The sequence below is a fragment of the Solanum stenotomum genome, chromosome 10, assembly GCF_019186545.1.
Source record: "Solanum stenotomum isolate F172 chromosome 10, ASM1918654v1, whole genome shotgun sequence".
In the NCBI taxonomy this organism is placed as follows: Eukaryota; Viridiplantae; Streptophyta; class Magnoliopsida; order Solanales; family Solanaceae; genus Solanum; species Solanum stenotomum.
Genome location: NC_064291.1, coordinates 54266677 through 54286848, shown reverse-complemented (window position 1 = coordinate 54286848; position 20172 = coordinate 54266677). Strand labels below are relative to the sequence as shown.

Here is a 20172-nt window from a genome sequence, read left to right as displayed (position 1 = left end):
TTAGAGTTAGATGGTACTTATTGCTGGTGAGAAATGACAAATATCTCGTAAAATTAATCGAGTTGCGTGAAAATTAACTCGAACACCACAAGTCCTAAAAAAAAAACTATCTTCAAGAATCAAGATTCACTTGTGGTAGCTCATGATATACAAGAAGAAGATGATTATAGTATGATGATGAAGAGTTTTTATGAGATTATTAGTGAGAATTCTTGGTGGATGACACCCAAAACCCCACTTAAAATTCCCTTTCTTTATATTGAAGACTATGAGTACCTTGATTCAATAAACAACACTTGCCCCTTTCCTCAAAAAAAGCCACAAAACAAGAAAGAGAAAAACAAAAATAAGACCAAACAACCCAAAGTCTACTCCCCCTTATTCCTTTTTTTAAGCTTCTCTCTTCCCCCACTATCTATATTCTTTACAAACCCTTATTCCCCTTTAGCTTAGGTTTGCTTGTGCTTCCACTTTTTTCCTTAACTTCAACCTAATCTCCATCTCAAGGTAGAATTGAAGTTAAAAGCATCTCTCTATGGATCAAATGAACCATTCACTCCCTCCTCCTTTCCACACTAGAGACTTCAACTTACATCAATTCCATCAAAACTCAGAAGATGAACAAAGTGGGACAAGTGGTCTCAACATGTCTGGTCAGAAGAGAGATCGCGATGACAACAACAACAACAACAACAACAATAATGAAAATTCAAACGGTGGAGAATCGAAAGATGGATTAGGTATAACATGTGTTTGAATTGTATGACTGTCTCATCTGAAAGTTTAACCTGTTTACAGTTATTATAGAGAGTTCATATATATTACTTAATTATGTCTCATATGAAAGTTTAAACTCATGTTATGTAAAGAGAATTTAGTACACACGTTTATTTACTTAATTATATCTTCAAACGAACAGGAAATTCAGGAGAAGGAGAGATGAGTAGAAGACCTAGAGGAAGACCATCTGGATCCAAGAACAAACCTAAACCACCAATTATCATAACTAGAGATAGTGCAAATGCTCTTAGAACTCATGTTATGGAAATTGCTGATGGTTGTGATATTATGGAAAGTATATCAAATTTTGCAAGGAGAAGACAAAGAGGGGTTTGTATTATGAGTGGAACTGGTATTGTTACTAATGTTAATTTAAGACAACCAGCTTCACCAGGTGCAATTGTAACATTACATGGTAGATTTGAGATATTATCCTTAGCCGGATCGTTTTTACCACCACCAGCACCACCAACAACGTCAGGGTTGACTATATATTTAGCAGGCGGACAAGGTCAAGTTGTTGGTGGTAGTGTTGTAGGTGCACTTATGGCATCTGGACCAGTTGTCATTATGTCCGCGTCGTTTAGTAATGCTGCTTATGAAAGGCTTCCTTTGGAAGAGGATGATCAAAATCACCCTCTTCCAGTCGTTCCAGGAGGAGGATCACTGGGATCTCCTCCTGGAAACATCGGGGGTCAAGGAGGACAACAACAACAACAAATGATGGCGGACCCATCTTTATTTCATGGGATGCCACCTAATCTTCTAAACTCCATTCAGTTGCCTTCCGAACCCTATTGGGCAACCGGAAGACCTCCATTCTAATGCAAGATATAAAATTGGAACGATACAGAGAAAATTGACAAGATGACCCCGTGCAAGGATGACATCCATCATATATAGAAAGGGTAATTGTTTTCTCTTGATTTAATTATTAGCTTATAAATTAACTCTTTTGAGGTCTTTTTTTCTCTTTTCTTTCTCATCAAGAACACTTAGCAATGATTTTTAGGAAAAGGGTTTTTCAAGTTTCTTTGATTTCGTTTTAATTACTTTACATTTTTTTGAGTTTAGTGTTTTGCATTTTCAGTTAGTTTTTTTTTTTTTTTTTTTTGGATTGTGATAATGAGTTTGATTTTGATATGATCAATGATGTGGCGGATGTAATTTGATCATCAAATGAAGTTAACTTTGTAAATTCACAGTTTTCTTGGTGATATCTATCTTATTAAATTCTTGGCATTCCCATAACTCCCAACTCTCTTTCCATGATTTTCTTGAAAAACCCATGATTGTATATATGAGATTCATTTGATTGGAAAAGAGCATCATTATTCCATAATCATGATAATATAATTGTGATAATGGCAATAATAACGATGTTTTTCTTGATAATAGTAGTAGTATTAAATATTCTTCTGCCAGAAATACAGGATAAGACCGCATATAATAATATTCTTTAGAGTCTAGCTCTTCCTCAAACTCCGCATACAAGAGGAGCTTAGTTCACCGAGCTGTAATAGTATTAATTATAAGTATTGGTTCATTAATGAGGGGTTGGTAGCAAACTATGGACAGACAAAATTAGGAGAAGGTATGGGTCACATTATGTCCGATGTGAAACTCTTCAACATATTTTCTTCTATTTTTTTTCCAAAAAATTTTTAAAAAAAATCAAGTGTTTTTTTTCTGCCTATCTTGTTGAAGAATAATTAGGGTTTTTATGAAGGGGGAGACATGAATTGCATGTGGAATGCACGTGCATCAGTTACTGAAGAATATGGTTCTTTTTCGAGGCAAAAGCAAAGTATAACGTCTAGCCTTATCGAAAACACTTCTGAACTTGATACAAATTGTTAGTTTAAATACAAATTGTTAGTTTTATTTTTAAACTATTGATAGTCTTAAAAACACACCTCTATTTGACTTACTAAACTTAGATACACCCTCCATCTGCCACATGACATAACAAATGGATTCAAACATAGGAGCATGAAACTCTTAATAAAAAACTGAAATAAGTGTTGAAAATACCCCTAAACTTGACGAGAATTTAGGGGTGTGTTTCACTCATGTTGTAAGATCGAGAATGTATTTAAGTTCAGTTAGTCAAGTAAAGGGGTGTTTTTAAGGCTATTAATAATTCGGAAATAAAACTAACAATTCACGTTCAATTTCAGGTTGTTTTCAATAATTCTCTTTATATATATATATATATATATGCATCGAAAGAGTAGTATATACAAAGATAGATTGAGGGTTTAAAATTTATAGTTTGGGATGCCACTATAATGACATTTTTCAAGTTACCAATTCCTCTCATCTTATGAATAATGACATAAAAAAGAAAATCTTAGTGATCGTTTGATTATGTAAGTCAATGTCTATATAGAAGTTAAACACATTCAGGAATGAAGCATGCAAGAGAAAAAGTTTAAGTTTTATACATTGATGGTGTAAAAAATATATATTTATACAATCAGATCAAATAAAATATATATGTGCATATTATTTGTTGTGTTATTTTAAAGTTGAATGTGAAGCAAAAAGCTGAGATTCTTTGCACCAAAGCAATAGATGCATACATATAGATATAGCTCCCCACAACACACTCCCCTAGTCATTACATTGCTTGCTTTTAGTGCAACAACCCATGTAGCTATCAATACTCATGTGTTGTTGTATATTTTAAATATATATGTACCATCTTGAGATATTCAATGCCTTATCCATTCTATCCCTCTTCTCTCTCTAAATTAAATTAATATAGACATTACTCAGACAAACTCTCAAGGGCTTCTTCAGCTTTTGCTTTTTCTCAATGTGGATATATATATGAATCAGTCACACCCCCAGTAATCCATAACTTTTAAGAATTTAAATCCTGAATTTGACTCAATCGAAAAAAAAAGAAACCACACACTCCTTTTCTCCTTTGTTGTGCTTGTAGCACTCATACAATCGAACATGTGGGGTGTAATAAAGTATCACACATCCTAGTTATAATAATGAAGGTAGCAAAACAAATAAGAAAGAGCTAGCTCGCATACCTTTGTAGTGATTTAATTAAAATAGTAGACGAAATAAATTCGAATTATTTAGAAGGAACATGTATTATACAATATTACATAATAAGTAACTCTATCGTCTTATTTTTCATATTGTTATTAGTTTTACTTTACGGTTACCTGCAATTATCCTTTTAGGTAATCTTATACTTTAGTGTGTAAAAAGTTGTATAAAAATATAGATTTGTTCTTCTAAGTTGTAACCTTCTCATCCTCCTCCATTTTTTCCCTTTTAAATTATTTTTCTTGTTTGTTAATTCAGTCTTACTTTTTTTTTTTTCTGAATGTGGCTATGCTTTTTTGAGGGTCCTATAGGAATTACTCAAAAAATATATATTTAAAAATAAATAAAAATAGAAACTGGAAATGGGGATTGCCAATTGTGTCCATTCATTTAGGTCTGCAAATGATTGGATGTAAGCCTATGTTTCATTGCTTTTATTTTGAACACTTTTTATTCAAATATGAGTTGTGTGTTTCATGGGATTAAGGTATTATCCACCATATGTTTTTGGTTAGGTGAAATGTATAATGACTTTTTGGTGGGGAAGGAATAGGATACACAATTGCTTTGGTGTTGTGGTTCATCTTCATAATTTCCATCTATGGCTTAAAAGCCCATACCCCTAAATAAACCAGTATTTATGTTGCTCAAATTCTTCATAAATATTTTTAAATGATCATTAAAAAGAAAGGATTCCACCCAAGTGCGATAATAATTGGGTGCGGGTGGGATCCTTCATACAACACCATGGGCCTACTGAAACATTTTGAAGTCCCTACCAATTACGTATTAAAAAAATTTTAAAATGATTCTAGTGTTGCATCAGGTAAGGTTTATAAATGTGCTGTACCAGCTAGCTATTCAAGAAGCAAATAAAGTCAAAGGCAATTTGCATCACAAGATAACATTGCTTTTTTTTTTTTACAAGTGTTAAGAGGCAAGTTGTTCAACTTGTCTTCTCCATAATGCTTATGCTTGTGGATATTGCTTCTCAATCAATTGGCCAGAAGAAAAAGATGTGCTAAGGGGCAGTTGTTATGTCCTTTTTTTCTAAAGTCAAAATGAGTCTCAAACTCTAGGATATTGACTCTCACTCAACACCTATAAAAGAAACTGAAACTAGTGATAAACTTCATTGCTAATCTATCACTAGATAACTCATAGCTAATTAGCATAGGAGTATATTTTTTTTGTGATAATTTATCATTTATTTTGTTGCTAAATAAGATTAGCTTTGATTTTATTGTTTAGCTACAAGACTTGTCCGTATGTAAATCCTGTAATTCATTTTGTATTCAAATGTCTTCTCCTTGATTCCTCTTTCCTCCATCGTAGGACTCACACCTCTCCAAAAGTATAAAGAAAAAAAAAATCACTCAGTGACTAAACGGATCTTGAGCAATGCATACAATTCAATTGCCAAATGGAGAGCTAGGACAAACACTACCTCCAAACAGAACATTTCAAATGCAAAAGGACACCAATCAATAACTTAAAAGAATAAACAAAGAAATGACAGAAGATAATAACTTATAAAATATGAGCTTTAGGATTAGAACGTTTACACCAGCAGCCGTGTTTGACGGGCGTCGTCGACCAATTGAGCTCCGGCGACTCTGAACTTCGCCCTTGACAAATGACATGTTGCACGCTTCAATTGATATATGAATAAAAATAATCAAAGCTTTACATTATAATGGTCCTGGCTCAGCTGATACCTACCTCCTAATACAAGCAAATTTACAAAATTAATTGTTTATGTTAGCTGCAAACTAGTTATCCTAACTGACACTGCATCAACGAGAGTTTAAGAGGATTCGAAACCAGTGTCACCATAAAACATTGTTTCTGTGGAAAAAGAATCAGCTACCTATGTTAATAACTATATATTCTAAATAACACATGTCAATGTTCAACCATAATCTATCCTCAGGCGTTTCAACTCTGCCTGGAAACTTGGGCTGGAGGTTAGAGTGCGATATGCAAGAGTCCTTATATCATCTCGTGAACAATCTCTGGATATACGAACAAGCTCCCACAAGGCACCTCCCTTGATCATATCCTTTGCATTTACTTCTGTAATTAGCAGTTTCAAGAATTCATGAAAAAAAATTAAATCAGAATCACTATCCACAGTTTCAAGCAAAATGTTAAAGCGAAACCAGAACCACTATTTACCATGTTGTGCTAAATGGCAGAGTGCCAGCTCAATATGACGCCTTATTGGAGATGCCTCATTATTAGCATTCTGTACAATCCATGGAAGGGTTCCATCTTCAATTAGGAGAGACTTTCCTGTCTTGCTTCCTGTCATAGTAATCATTGGCAGTGCCACGAAACTATAGTAGTGAGACTTCTCTCTTCGCTAGAACATGCAATACACCATCCCAACTGTGTATATGTGGAGACTAGTACAAAAACTATGATATACTGACTATAATATTGCTATCAGCACAGTGAAATCTATTCTGGAATTTCGTTGGTGGTGCAGGAAGTGAGGAGGAGAGGCAGGAGAAAAGGAGCAGAGATAAAGCAAGTGTGTATACAACTAACCTTGAGTGTATGCCCTTGATTCACATTTTGCAAAATTGGCAATTCCACGAGCAACTTGAGCCAGAACATCAGGATGTCGGGATCTGACCATTCCTTGTAACGCCTTAACTCCACCTTCCGCTCGTAGCTTTGGTTGTAACTTTTCTGTAAAAGGTTAAAAGATCCAATAGATGTTAACAGCAGGATCCAATTACCCATGACTAAATTCCATGCAGGGATACTTCATTAAGGATGTTTAGTAAAAGATTTTCTCATGGAACAAAAGTTATTTCCTTTTTCTCTAGGTTCATCCTTTTTTCTTGTTTTACTGTTAAGTGCTCTTTTATTCTTCTTTGGTTGAAGGGGAGGACTAAGGGGAGAGAGGGACAGTTAGTTGAGCCTTGAGGTATCATATTTATTCAAATTTAGAATGGTGAAATTCACCACTACGAGAGAGAAACTAACGTCTTTTTATAACAGCTCTACATCAAATGAAAGTTTGGAAGTTGATATCAGAAAGACGATATTACCATATCCGTTGTTCTTACAGTATCTTCTACAATTACTTGAAATACAAAGAAATTTTACGATGGGGAATAAGCTTCATCGTCGAGAGGGAATTAGCTTAGAATATTCAGTATTAAGGCAACAAATAATACCATTTCCACAGAGGTTAGCAATGGCCCCGGCAACCATGCGAAGGGTTTGAGGATCTTCGGCTTTGGCTGCTGTGACTGATAACAAACTGATGCCTCCTTGAGACATGATGAGCTCCTGATTTGACTCTGTTCCATTTGAAAGAATGACATCACTTAATAGAGAGTGACTTGCGTATGAAAAAAAGGGATATTAACAGTAGAATTAAATATTAACTCATAATATTCATTAGTCTGTGAGGTGATGCAAAGCTCACCATTCATAGCAAGATTTGCAATTGCACCGGCCGCAACTCTGTGAATTGTCTCATCATTGGAGCTTCTAAGAAGAGTTAACAGAGATTTAAGACCGCCAGCTTTTACAATTCTCTCCTGGTTTGCCTCTGAAATAGATGGAATAAGGAAAAGTCACCACCATTCAAGGACTTGATACTACCTCTTTTGCATTTCTCAATTTTCAACTGTGACGCATAACATCATTTCTGCTTGTTTATAACCTTTCTCTTTAATATTCGTACATTAGGTTGTCGGTAGTAATATGCTACTCTTTATAAGGTCTATGATGAAGGTTCTTAATGGATTAAATTTAATGAACTTTTAAATTAAGTGAATTGGATTGACTGACCTCCATTCTTGTCCTTCAACCACTTGTTTACAGCAAGAAATAAGGACTAATCCCTCCACTTTGAATGGTGAGGTGTTAAATAAATAATTGGGGTGTGAGTAGTATGGTATACATAACATTCTTTCTTAGGATAATGACACTGTTTTAGAGAAAACTAAAAATCAGAAGATAGATGTTGAATTTCAGAAAAAAGGAGTACTATATTTTAGATAATGCAAAACAGCTTTACCTGTTTTATCCAAAAATTTGAGAACTTGCATATCTATTACTAGACTCATGTAAACAAAGTTGACAAGCTATCATTCATGTGACTAGGGGTGTCAAATGGGCGAGTTGGGTTGAAATTAGAGATATTAAAATGGGTTAAAATAGAAATTGGGTTGGGTCTTGACCCGCCCAAGTTTACTTTGGGCTCAAATGGGTTGGGTTCAAATGGGCAAAAAAACGGGTTGGGTCTTGACCCGCCCAATTTGACCAGATTAATCTCAATAATTTTAACATAGTGATATTTAACTTTTATAATCACCATTCAAATTTCAGCTCAAGATTTATTTTTTTTAAAAGTAACAAATTGATAGATAAATCCTAAAAGATGTTAAATAGATAATAATTCATACCTTTAATATAGGAACATATCTTCGTAAAAAGTTTTAAAACGGGTTGAAATTGGAGATTGAATTGGGCTCAATTGAGAATTCTATTAAAATGGGCTAGGCTTGAATGGGTTGAGATTGAACCCAATTCAAATTATCTTGAGCCCAACCCTTAAAATTATGGGCGGGTTGGGCGGGTTACCTATGTTTGGGTTCATTTTTGACACCCCTACATGTGACTTATAACCACATCCCTCCGACGATTAGAAAACTAACGAGGTATAGCTATTGATAGGGTTTACACATCTCAATCAAGCAGATTGCATCTATGCTCAACAAACTACAGATTGCAAGTAGTAAGAGACATGAACTAAAGATGTAATGTTGAAAATGAAATAGCATAACACTACCTTCGGCCGCCAAGTTTGCTACAACTTTCACAGCATGAATCTGCACATCAGCATCTTCTGATTCAAGTAATGACAATATCTTTTGGAGGCCCACTGGTGAAAGCAGTGTAAATTATATTAGGGAGTAGAAGAGTAAGAATAGATAATAACTCCTAGGATAAAGTCCCATCTCTCACCTTGTTCAAACAGTTTTGCCATTGAGGCCTTCTCTCCAACTCCTGAATCTCCTAGGTGCTGATGCATAAATGGAGGAATTGGAGAATCTAGAGTACCTGGCAGCTTTTCAGTCTCTCCTCTATCAAGATTCATCCTAGTCTAAGAAAAGAATACATCGTTTAATTTAAGTTCCAGTTAACTGACAAATAAGCTCATTTAATCAGCAACCATGTTATATGAAATGAAACATTTCTGCAGTGCATATATCAAGACATGTTCACACCTTGAAGTCTGCAGGTTTACAGGTACTTGAAAAGCTTACTTTCAAAGATGCATTTTTCTTTAAGCTACAACAATGAATTTCAGATTCTACTCTTCAACAAAACTAACTCATGTATAGATTTATATCTAGCACACTAATCTCAGATGTAACCCATTTGACTTGTTTTTCTTTACCCAAAAAGATGGTTTAGAAGTTCTTTAATGCAAGTGTAGAAGAGGCAAACGGAAAGCATGAAGCCCTCGAGCACTTCTCACAGACCATGGGCACAACAATGTGAACTGGTTACCACAGTCCACAACTGTAAAGAGATCACAAACGAACCCTTAACATAAAGTATTTCAATTTTGCAATTTCCCTTCAACCAGGCCTCAGATGATGCCCCCATAACTAAGGGATGATTGGCCAAATTTCCAAAGTTCAAATGTTCAATCTGCTTGTTTTGAGAAGCACCTTTCAAAATGGATCTACACAGAATACTTCGGGAGAGTACCAATTTGTGTTTAGCCAGTTCATTTGAGAAGCAACTTTTGTTTCACCATGTTTTCTAAAAAGTGCTTTATCAAATTAAGACAAAAGACATAAAAAGATACACTTTTGCATTAAACAGATCAATGATTTTAAATATTCATTATGAAAGAATTTAATAAAGTTTGTCAATTTTATTTAATTAAAATACAAAAGTAAGACAAAAAAGAACATTAGCGTTATAATCAACAAAACTAGAATTAAATCATTGTAATAATATTGAACGTATTACATAGTTACTTAATTTCTTTTTATGTATGTATGCATGTAGACGGAAAAAAAAAATTCCCTTTTAAGTAAATGAATGAAGTGGAACTATATTAATTTTTCGGGTAAGACCAATCATGAGAGGCTCAATGTGGAACAATCACCAGAGACATTTCCAAGATTTTATGAAGAGGTGCACTAGTACGGAGAGGTGGATTCAGGATTTATATTGATGGGTACCATAGATCTTTGAGATTGGGTGCATATATATATATATATATATATAATAAAATATAACACTATGATAAAGGTCTAAACAAACAGACTTCACTACAGGCAATTCTGAGAGAAAGAGGATATAGTCGACTATATAGAAGATGCTTCAAGTTTTGAACTTTTCTTTCATGTCTGGTGGTCAACCATGGCAAAAGTAAGGGCATACAAGTCCAATGATTTCTCCAACATTACTAAGTCAGTAACTTTGAGATAAATATTTTTTTACCTCATCAGCTTCAAAACTTAATTGCAACAGCTGACTTTGTAGTACTGCAATTTCTTCTTCAAGCTTTGCTTTCTGACATTTTTCATCTTCTAGCATTTTCCGCAGCTTTAAAATCTCAGAATTTCCAGCAGCCTATGACATCACAAACATCATCAGCAGCAATCTACAAACTGCAATTAAGATATACAGAATGATCAAAGGACTTTTCGGACAAATCATTACCTCTGACCTTTTCCATTGTGCTAGTTGATTTTTAAGATTGTCAATTTCCTCTTCTGCAGCTTTCCTTGAAATAGTTTCATTTTCAAACAACTTTTTAAGTTCGGCAACTTCCATAGAAGCAGAGAGCACTGATGACTGCCAAATGAGAAAAAAATAAGCAGCAAAAGCAAAGTTATATTCATCATAGATTCAGAAATTGGAACATGAGAGGAAAGCTATTTCACTGTTACAGACAGTTGCTTAGGTATATGTAAAAGTTCAAAGAGAAGACAAGCATGTCTATTACACACATGAACTGAAAGGAAGAGACTTATGAGATCACAATTTAACTAACCCGTGTTTAAACAAATTTCAATGGGATACTTACCTTCGGAAACACAAAACAACCAACATGGTATTTTAGAATAGAAAGTGGATTCTGCTTCATTTTTCTCCTAAGAGCACTAGCATCACTTTCAAGACTAACCTTAAACACATTCAATATACCTCATTTTATAGCAGCAGTACTAGAAGCTAGAGCCAATTGACATATCTTTGTAGCACAATACCATATGACTTTGTGAGCCCATAGCAAAATATTCATTTTAATACATACAACAATACATACAAGTCTAAAAGATTAAAACGCATTCCTGGGAAGTATCTGGTCATCATCATTAGAATTGACCTTCCTTAAGCCACATGAATTCTTTGGATCATTTGAGAACCTCTGCTTATATATGCATAATATACGATAAGGCATAAATTGCGCCATTGGAAACCTGAGGTTGATTGATTCCTATCATTAAGTTAATTGAAAACGCAACAGTACATGATGCATAACTCATTAGCTGCACCTATCCATCCATTCTTAATAATGCTATATCTTCTGAACTCACCTTGGCCTTCTCATTTTCATGCTTTTGTTTATTTGCTGCCCATTGCTCCTCTAGCTTGCTTATTGCATCCATATAATCACTCTGGTACTGCAACCTTTCCCTCTGCAGATAATGGAAGAAAGGGAACAAAAGAGAAGAAAGACAATGACAGTGAAAATACTGGTCATGGCATAAAATCTGGTGATATAAAAATTACACAGTTCAAACAAAAAGATGATCATGGAAAATTAGAGTGGGATGAAATAGATGATGCATAACTTAACATAAAGTGAAAACGAACTGAACATGAAAGAGCATGTTATATAAGATTCGGCTGTTGATGCAAAATTTATGAAGCATGTTCCTACCTCCAATGCTTCTGCATAACCTTTTTCAGCTTCAGCAATTCGAACCTGAGCTTCTTGGGCAATCCTCTCAATATCATCCTTAAATCCTTTCTGCTGCCTTTCATGTTCTGCAATTTGTTTGTCTAGCTGCATTTCAAGCCTTCTGGACAAACTTTTGTAGTCAAACTCTTCCTTAATTTTCAACATATTCTCCACCTTCATAGCCTGTAAAACACAAATAATTTACTCCAACTCCTAGCATGTGTAAGGCTGAAAAAGGCAAGAAGAGAAGTTTGCTAATATTCTCTTATCCCAGTGCATACAAGTTCTACTGGCATGATAATTCAAAGAGAAACCAAGAGAATAGATCATAACTGAGTTAGCATTAGCTAGCCCGTGCTTGCTTAAAGTATCAATACAAAGGACTACACTAGTTTTATCATAAAATTCACATTCCCGTAGGAGAAGAAATAGAGGTGAGGATTACCCTCTGTCCAAACATTATGGTGCTTGCCGTCTCTCCTCGATGACGTGGAGATGGACCTATCGTGATAACCAATGAAGTTCTTGCTGTACCTGTGAGTATTCAACAATGTGATGACCTTGCTTTATGTCCCATGACAATGTTCCTTTTTAAGTAAATAGCATCTCATGGTGATGGTTTATGATAAGTGGTTAAGTAGGATACAAAAATCATAATTATGCATCAAAGTTGATACAGTACTGAACAGATGACATGCTACTTTCACAAGTTTCACGGTCAGTATAAGTTTAAGCAGTCTAGCTCTAGAGAAGGAACTACACTCCAAATGAAAGAATGTAGGGTATCCATCTTTTGGCCAAAAAAGATATACTGGATTAGAACGCCGGCCAACCTAGCAACTCACTGTAGTATCTGGTAGAAACTATATAAAACTCCTGGTCTTAAAGGATGTTAAATCTTTCAGTAATTAATGCACTTTATTTTGACCGTGAACTTAAATTGAGTCAACCAAGTCAGAAAAATCACAATGTCTTCAATAAGGACATAGTTAGAGATTTATAATACGACTATCCTAAACTTATGTTAGATATGACAGATTTTTGGAACAAGACGACTTTTAGATAATTTAACCAAAAACTTGTTGAATGACTCTATACTTGATTTCCATACCTCTGAAAAATGATGCATGTTAGGATGTAGTCATGTAGCTTGGACTTGAAATAGTAAGATTATTTTTCTTTTTTTCAATAACTAAAAGTGCATCGAATTCAGTTGCTAAAAAGGTGAATATAAGCCATTTTAACAGATTCTCTTGGTAAAGATAAGGAAAAGATTATAACTATGTTCCTTTCTTCATCTGGGTGTTGGTTACTGTTAAAATCAAGTAGGTTGAATCATACAAAAAAAATCTACATGCAGCTAAAGATAATTTAATGAGATGCAAGAATGTCCACATGAAAAGTGCTTTAAATAAGCTCAAGTATAAATAGGGATTTGATCATTGTAGACTTATAGCCTGTTCGGCCAAGATTCTAAATCAACTTATTTTGGAACGTGTTTTTCCCAAAAGTGTTACTGAAAAAGTATTTTTGGTGAGAGCCAGTTTTATTTGGCCCATAAATTTAAAACACTTTTGAGAAATAATTAATATTTGGCCAAGCGTTTTAATAAAAGTGCTTGTAAGTGCATTTTTCTCAAAAGTTCTTTTGGGGAAAAGCTACTTTCTTTAGCTTCTGAATAACAGCTTCTGCTACTCATGAGAAGCACTTATTTTCTCCCAAAAGCTTGGTCAATCACCTCTTTTTTTCTTTTTTTTTATATAAGCACTTTTGACCTCCAAAAAGCTTGTTTGGGCCAAACAGGCTATTAATTTCACGATAAACCTCGCAGTACAGGAATTGAGTCTCCAAGAAGGCAAGAACTACACTCATCAGAGAAGTATATGGCTTTCATAACTGAATATACTTAAAGATGTTCCCTGGCTTTCAAGTGCAGTGATAAAATTTTGGGTCATGTTAAGTTATGTTTGCTTAACCCAGAAGAGCTTCAAAATATTGATATTAAGTACCTTACCTCCAAATGAATCTCGAAGCAACCTTGTGAGCTTTGAGTCACGAACTGGAACATGAGCACTATTCTCTGCTAACGCATTGATACATTTTCCTAATGCACTCAAGGAGAGATTAATGGACTTAGCTTCTTCCAGCGTATGTGCTTCACTTCCTGTCAAATGCAATACAAAACGAGGAACCAATGCTTCGTTAGCTTTATCCGGTTTTAAATCTCAACTAATTGCTCCAAGGAAATTTTAGAAACATCAACATGGTGCCTTAGATAGCCCAAGTCAACAAGTCTGGGAAACCCAAAATATTGGTCACAGTTTAGCCTGCAGTAATCAGTTCCGAAGTGTAGCCACATTCTTGCATCATAAATGTCAAAAGACCAATTCAGCTTTTATTTGGAGAACACAGACCAGCTTCTTAGTTGAAATCAATCAGACGCCGAAAGAGGGTTAAAAGGTAAAACAGACTCATATGCCTATTCGAATTGAGTGACTAGAGTGTAAGGAATTGAAAGGAAAATGCATATTGAAGCCTCCAGAAGTACAACTCAACTAACTCATTGGAATTACTTAGCATCAATTGTGTCAAGTAACACAATTGTTTCAACTGCCACTCAAACATGATATTAAGAATTAAAAAAACTATTATAATCCTTGTATAAAACGTTTTCTGTAAACAGAAATAAAATGCTCCAGTTGTGGATACATAATAAAAGCTACAGAAGGATACATTTTCCCATAAACCCTCGTAACATACCTGATTTGTCTATGCGCTCTGAACCAGCAAGATCCACAACAACTAGTTTGCTTTTCCTCACAACAGGTGGCTTGAATGCTTTAGCTGTGTGAGAAGTACTCCCGTTTTCAGATGAAATAACAGAATCTCTTCCCTTGACAGACCTTTCAACATGTACCTGCGATAGAAAACAAAAGTTCTGTAACACTGAACTTTCTTGATGTCCCTGTCCATTGGCATAATCGGGAAGAGGTTCAAGAACAGTGGTCAAGCCACTATCCGTAATTTCACAACCTAAAAAATAAAAATAGGAACTGTATTAACCCACAAGAGAGAGAATCGTCTAACCATCAGCATAGCATGGCTTCGTGAAGATTCTGTGTTTAATTGAGTGTTAGCAGCAAAACGATGAGCTTCACCCACGCGAAGGAGTTCAAGGAAACTCTTCTGGTCTCTGATATCCACTGTAGTAGCCCCAGGTAATGAAACATCTCCAGTTTTGGGATCTTCAACAATTGATATGTTGTCGTTCACTGGGTCTAGGAGATCCTGAATACTCTCCATATAAAGCTGCATTGACAGATAACCAACCCCACTTACACACCTTAGAGTCAGAAACAAGCATGAAACAATGAATGATGCGAATGAAACTTGACATAGCTGTTATCAGGTATGATAATAAAAGTGATTAAAAAGGTTTTTGAAAAAGAAGGAACTTTCAATTAAGGAAGAAACCTGAAAATAAGAGACAGAGATAGAATCTTTCTCTGGTGTTATTTCGGAAAGAATATCCTCCATTGCACGAACCATTATCCCTCGATCAGCAGTGTCCTCTTCTCCAAGTCGTCCAAGAGTGTAAGTTTTTCCTGTCCCAGTCTGCCCGTATGCCATGACTGTTCCATTATAACCATCCAGAACACTCTGCAAGGAGAAAAAAATTAGAACGGAATGTGAGCCACTTCATTATCGGAAGATATAAAGAAGGAATACAACCATATGAAACCAGATCAGTGTTAGAACAAAATGGTTCCTTATTACACACAAAGAAGTGATTAGATAACACCATGTACAACTACAGATTTAACCAGCAAGGAATTAATAAGAACTAACAAAAGTTATATTACATAATCAAAAAGACATTTTAATTGTTACAAAAGTGGTTATTGATCCTATGCTTGCTTTTCAAGAAGATATTACAGAAATATTTCTACTGAGATGGACTCCATGATTTGCCAGATAAATATCTTACATACTTTAGAAGAAAGCTACTCAGAGAAATTGTTTGTTGTATCTGGCATATAGGTGTTTTGAGAAGTATTTCCAGAAATATTTAGCAAAAGCTGCCCACCTTGGAAACAAGTCATTTGGGAAAACAGAAACTTGGAGCTTTGGCTTTCAAAACATGCTTCTTTGTGGGATTAAGTGCCCAATCACTGATAGTTAGAAGAAGAATTAATTGTAAACGACAGGTATGTAAGCCATTCATTGATAATTCACATAATTTGGTAAAACATATTTTACACTCTTGTTATGTGCATCAAGTGAAACAATATTTACAGCTCTGAAATGAACTTTCCCAGTATAATAGTCAGATACTGCCTAGTCAGTAACAAATTTCCTCTAGTTCTTTCAATGTGTAAACCAAAGCATGTGCAGAAGATAAACAGCTCATTCATAATTTATGTATTAAACAACAGAATAGGTGGGATTTTGCAGGCAACCTCAACCACAGGTTTGGCCACTACTTCGTAAACACGCTTTTGTGAAGCAAATTCTGTAAGCACTTCATCGAATTCATAGGTGTCTGAATCCCAGTTATTCCTTCGAAGTTTAAGCCTTTTGAGCTGGAAACGACAAAAGAAATGGAATTAAAATCAACAGTGCTCATATTACTTTGACAAGAATGTTAGAGGTTTGCTTGGAATACCTCAGGCTGCAACTCCACACAATCAGCAAAATCAGCATCAGACACCATCTCCTCCGCATTTCGAGGACGAAGTCTTACTGCAACTCTAACACGTCCTGAAACTGTTACAGAGCAGCAAAATGAGACCTTCCTTGATTAATCAATATTCACAGGACTTTGGATAATACATAATACAACACAGATTTCTCCGCTTGGCTTCAATTCAACAAAGGCTCCCATGTAACAAAATTTAAAGCATTATTCCATAAATATGATTATTTTATTATGTCAAAATGTATGATTTTAAGTTCAGTAACCAACTCTTATCATTTTTTCAGAACCAAAAATATAATTAAAAATACTTTAGCTTCGCAGCACCATCATAAATGCTAGCATATTAAATCAGATGGCTGATTGTAACTAAATTAAATCATAACTACTATGTGGAGAAAAATTCATTACTATTACAACTAACAAAACAAGGTCTTAATTTCTTACTTCTACAAGAAACAAACAACAAAAATGACTTTACACAAGAGCAATTTTTATTTATAAATTAACTAAAACCCTGAAGGAAATTCAGACTCTATCATAATTATAACAGCTTGGTCTACCTAACTAAAATAAACTATCACACCTAACAACTCCTTAGTTTTCTTACATCATCAGCTGAAAAAACAAAAGGGGAAAAAAAGAAGAGCAACTTTTCCCCAAATTAATTAAAATCTTTAAGGAGATTAATATACTTTAGCTTGGAAGTCACATGCTTCCATTGCTTAGACTCATCATAAATTCTACAATAAATCCAACCAGCTGCATCTAACCAACTTAGGTCAAATCCATCACAATAATCAAAGCAATCTGCTAGTCATCCCACATTATGCTTCGAAAACGAAAAGGAAAGGAACAAAACTTTTCCAGAATAATTAACTTCTTAATGACATTAATACTGTACTGCTTTAGCCTTGCACACATGTTTCCATTGCTTAAAACTCATCACAATTGCTAATTAATCAAGCAGCTGTATCTAACTAACAATCAACGCCTTTACCTTTGCCTTCTCAAAATTAAAAAAAAAAATACAATCAAACGCTTAATTTTCTCATATTATCCGCCCAAAATGAACAAAAAAAAAAATCAAACAGAACAATTTTTTTTTGGAGAGTAAATTAAATTCCTTAAGGAAATGAGAGCTCATTTATCAAGTAAAATCAACCGATTACTTCTCTTACATTATCCGCCGAAAACTAGATCAACTTTTTACGAAATTAAGTGAAATTACTCACCATAAGTACCATCCTTAGTGTTAGCAGCAGAATTACCAACGGAGCCAGTGCTTTTACGGCGAGGACCGGAAACCGGAGTATGACCGGCGGTTTTTGATTTGAAAGAAGCAGAAGATTTTGTACTTGAATTCATAGATAGAGGTCTATCTACCTTTAAAGCTCCTTTAGGAAGTGTTCCGTTTCTGTAAGCCGTAGACATTGTTGCATTCCTTCCAAAATTCAGCTTCTTCTTCTACTTGTTGTTGTGGTTTTTCTAAGTGTTGTTGATGATGAAAATGGAGTTCAAAAAGTCGTGGGGAGTCATGGAAATAGAGGATCGGGTCATGGAGTTTGTGGTGGTGGTCTCTGGGTGGGTCATGTGCTGTTTTTTCTCTGGTATATAGATAAAATGACTTAAATACCCTTTTTAGTGATGTATGTAATTAAATATAATTAATCTTACTGTAATCTCTGTTTCATCGTTAATCATTAATATACTTGTTGAAGATTAACGGTCTTGTCATTTGAATTGTTGTTGGTTAAGTTTATATAATTGCATATTACCCTCATATGTTTGCCTTTTGTTATCATTAAAAAAAATAAATATCGGTTACGATGATGATTGACGAAGCTAATATTTTAATGAAAGTATCGATTGAAGAGTTTGGCGTAACTGATAAAGTTATTGTTATGTCATCAGAAAGTTATGAATTTGAGTTATGAAAATAGCATCTTGTAGAAATGTTTGTGTAACACATAGCATGAGTTTAGTACACTAGATTATCCTTTTTTTTTATTTGATCAATTAAGTCCTCTTAAAGGAGGGTAGCTCCACTACTGTATTAAATATTGTATCTTTTATACATTGCCTAACATAAGCGTGAAGAAAGTTCAATTGGATTAGATTATTTGAATTATACAAATTAAATTATAAACTCTTAATTATTTGATTATTTTCTTAAAAGAATAGAAGTACGTAGTCTAATAATTATTTTATGCATATATGAAAAGTAACTATTTAATTAGCAATTGTATTAGCCAACAAAAAAATCATTTTTGAGACTTCTAAGTTGAGTTTCTAAGAGAGGCGTGACATAATACTTGAGAACAAATTTAATAAGGAAAAGTAGATTTATAAATTTTAACTCTATGAATTTAACCGTCCAAAATTATTTCATAAATAATATCATTATTGTTGGAATCAACAATCAATTTTACACTCAAAATCATTTCATGAATAATATTATTATTTTTTGGAAGTGACAACCACTTTAACACTCAAAATCATTTCATGAATTATATTATTGTTATAATTTGGAATCGTCAATCAGTTTAACACTCAAAATCATTTCATGAATAATATTAGTATTATTGTTTGGAATCGTAAAGCTTGATTATTAGAATCAACAAGTCTAGATAAATAAATATAAATTCAAAATCACATTGAAAGAATTAAAAAAACAATTAAATATTTAATACATATTAAAATATTTCTTTTGTTAAAAAGCTACAGAATGTTTTGATTCTTTTCTCATCAAACCAGCAAAAAAGTTAGGGAAAAAGTGATGTGTCTAATTGAATTCTACTGTTAGCAAAGAGTTGAAATTTGATAGGCGCCAAAATTGTCACTATTTTAATTTTTAACTAAAAGACATTTGATTTCATTTATCTGCGTACCAATAATTTCAAATTATTTAAGGCCCTTTAAATTAAAGCTAACTCGAGGGCCACTACTTCCTTTTATATTTAGTATACGTATATACTAATGTAAATATATTTTATTTTCTTATTACAACAACAACATTTCCAATTTCCCATAGTCCTAAAGCGGAAGTTTGAGATGGTATAATTTACCCAGATTTTATCTTTAATTTTGAGGGTAGAGAAGTTGTTTCTGATAAATATTCGGTTCAAAGGAAGTGCAATCCATTTAGAATTGAAAGGAAAATAACGACAACAAAATTGAATAATAAGATACAATTCGTATGAATACTAAATAATTCAACTGAAGAAGGAGAAAAGGCAAACTAGCCCCTTGTCTTTCTCACATAAAAAAGTATGATAACACTTGGTTTTTTACTATGCTTCTACTCTAATATTCAATATTCATTACTTCCTATTTAGAGTTATATCATCAATAAACTAAAAAAATGTCATGTATTCTCTAGTCACCTTTCCAGTTCTTTCTAAGCCTTCCTCTATCTTTCCTAAAATCTTCTCTTGCCAAGTTTATTTCCTTATTATTAATATTAATATAAAAATGACCATGTCTATTTCATATCTTATGATATGATCTAATTCAAAAACTTATGAATTGACCAGAGATTTTTTCTTACATTTTGTTCCTAATCATTGTAGGGACAACTACAAAACATAGTTTAAGTATACCCCCTTCTGTATATAAAAATAATCAACATAAACAACTTATATCTAATGTAGAATTGCCTTTAAAA

General features: G+C 33.9%; 2 protein-coding genes and 1 non-coding gene across 3 annotated transcripts; 2 read left to right on the top strand and 1 right to left on the bottom strand.

Moving 5' to 3' along the window:
• The first annotated feature begins 251 nt into the window (after positions 1-251).
• On the top strand, positions 252-2020 carry LOC125841849 (AT-hook motif nuclear-localized protein 24-like). Its single transcript, XM_049521030.1, has 2 exons — positions 252-740; positions 920-2020. Exons 1-2 carry the CDS (start codon positions 536-538, stop codon positions 1603-1605), a joined length of 891 nt encoding a protein of 296 aa, XP_049376987.1. The 5' UTR covers positions 252-535; the 3' UTR covers positions 1606-2020.
• On the top strand, positions 1597-1698 carry LOC125843373 (U6 spliceosomal RNA). Its single transcript, XR_007443974.1, has one exon. It is a non-coding gene; the product is annotated as a U6 spliceosomal RNA (small nuclear RNA).
• Positions 2021-5481: 3461 nt separating the features above from the next.
• On the bottom strand, positions 5482-18003 carry LOC125841335 (kinesin-like protein KIN-UB). Its single transcript, XM_049520443.1, has 19 exons — positions 17741-18003; positions 16476-16576; positions 16270-16392; positions 15284-15469; positions 14897-15118; positions 14570-14726; positions 13824-13973; positions 12255-12343; positions 11789-11992; positions 11442-11543; positions 10564-10698; positions 10342-10473; positions 8845-8983; positions 8669-8761; positions 7298-7423; positions 7044-7169; positions 6406-6549; positions 6031-6159; positions 5482-5928 (listed from the first exon to the last, which is right to left on the bottom strand). The coding sequence occupies exons 1-19, from the start codon at positions 17937-17939 to the stop codon at positions 5765-5767; spliced, it is 2721 nt and encodes a 906-aa protein (XP_049376400.1). The 5' UTR covers positions 17940-18003; the 3' UTR covers positions 5482-5764.
• Between the last annotated feature and the right edge of the window lie 2169 nt (positions 18004-20172).

Coding starts and splice junctions, on each gene's coding strand:
- LOC125841849 (XM_049521030.1), top strand. CDS start 536: ATGGATCAAATGAACCATTCACTCCCTCCTCCTTTCCACACTAGAGAC. Junction 741..919: donor AGAATCGAAAGATGGATTAG/GTATAACATGTG, acceptor TCAAACGAACAG/GAAATTCAGGAGAAGGAGAG.
- LOC125841335 (XM_049520443.1), bottom strand. CDS start 17,939: ATGTCTACGGCTTACAGAAACGGAACACTTCCTAAAGGAGCTTTAAAG. Junction 16,393..16,475: donor GTGTGGAGTTGCAGCCTGAG/GTATTCCAAGCA, acceptor TGTCGTTTCCAG/CTCAAAAGGCTTAAACTTCG. Junction 8,984..10,341: donor TAAGTTTTGAAGCTGATGAG/GTAAAAAAATAT, acceptor TTCTTTTCTTAG/ACTAGGATGAATCTTGATAG.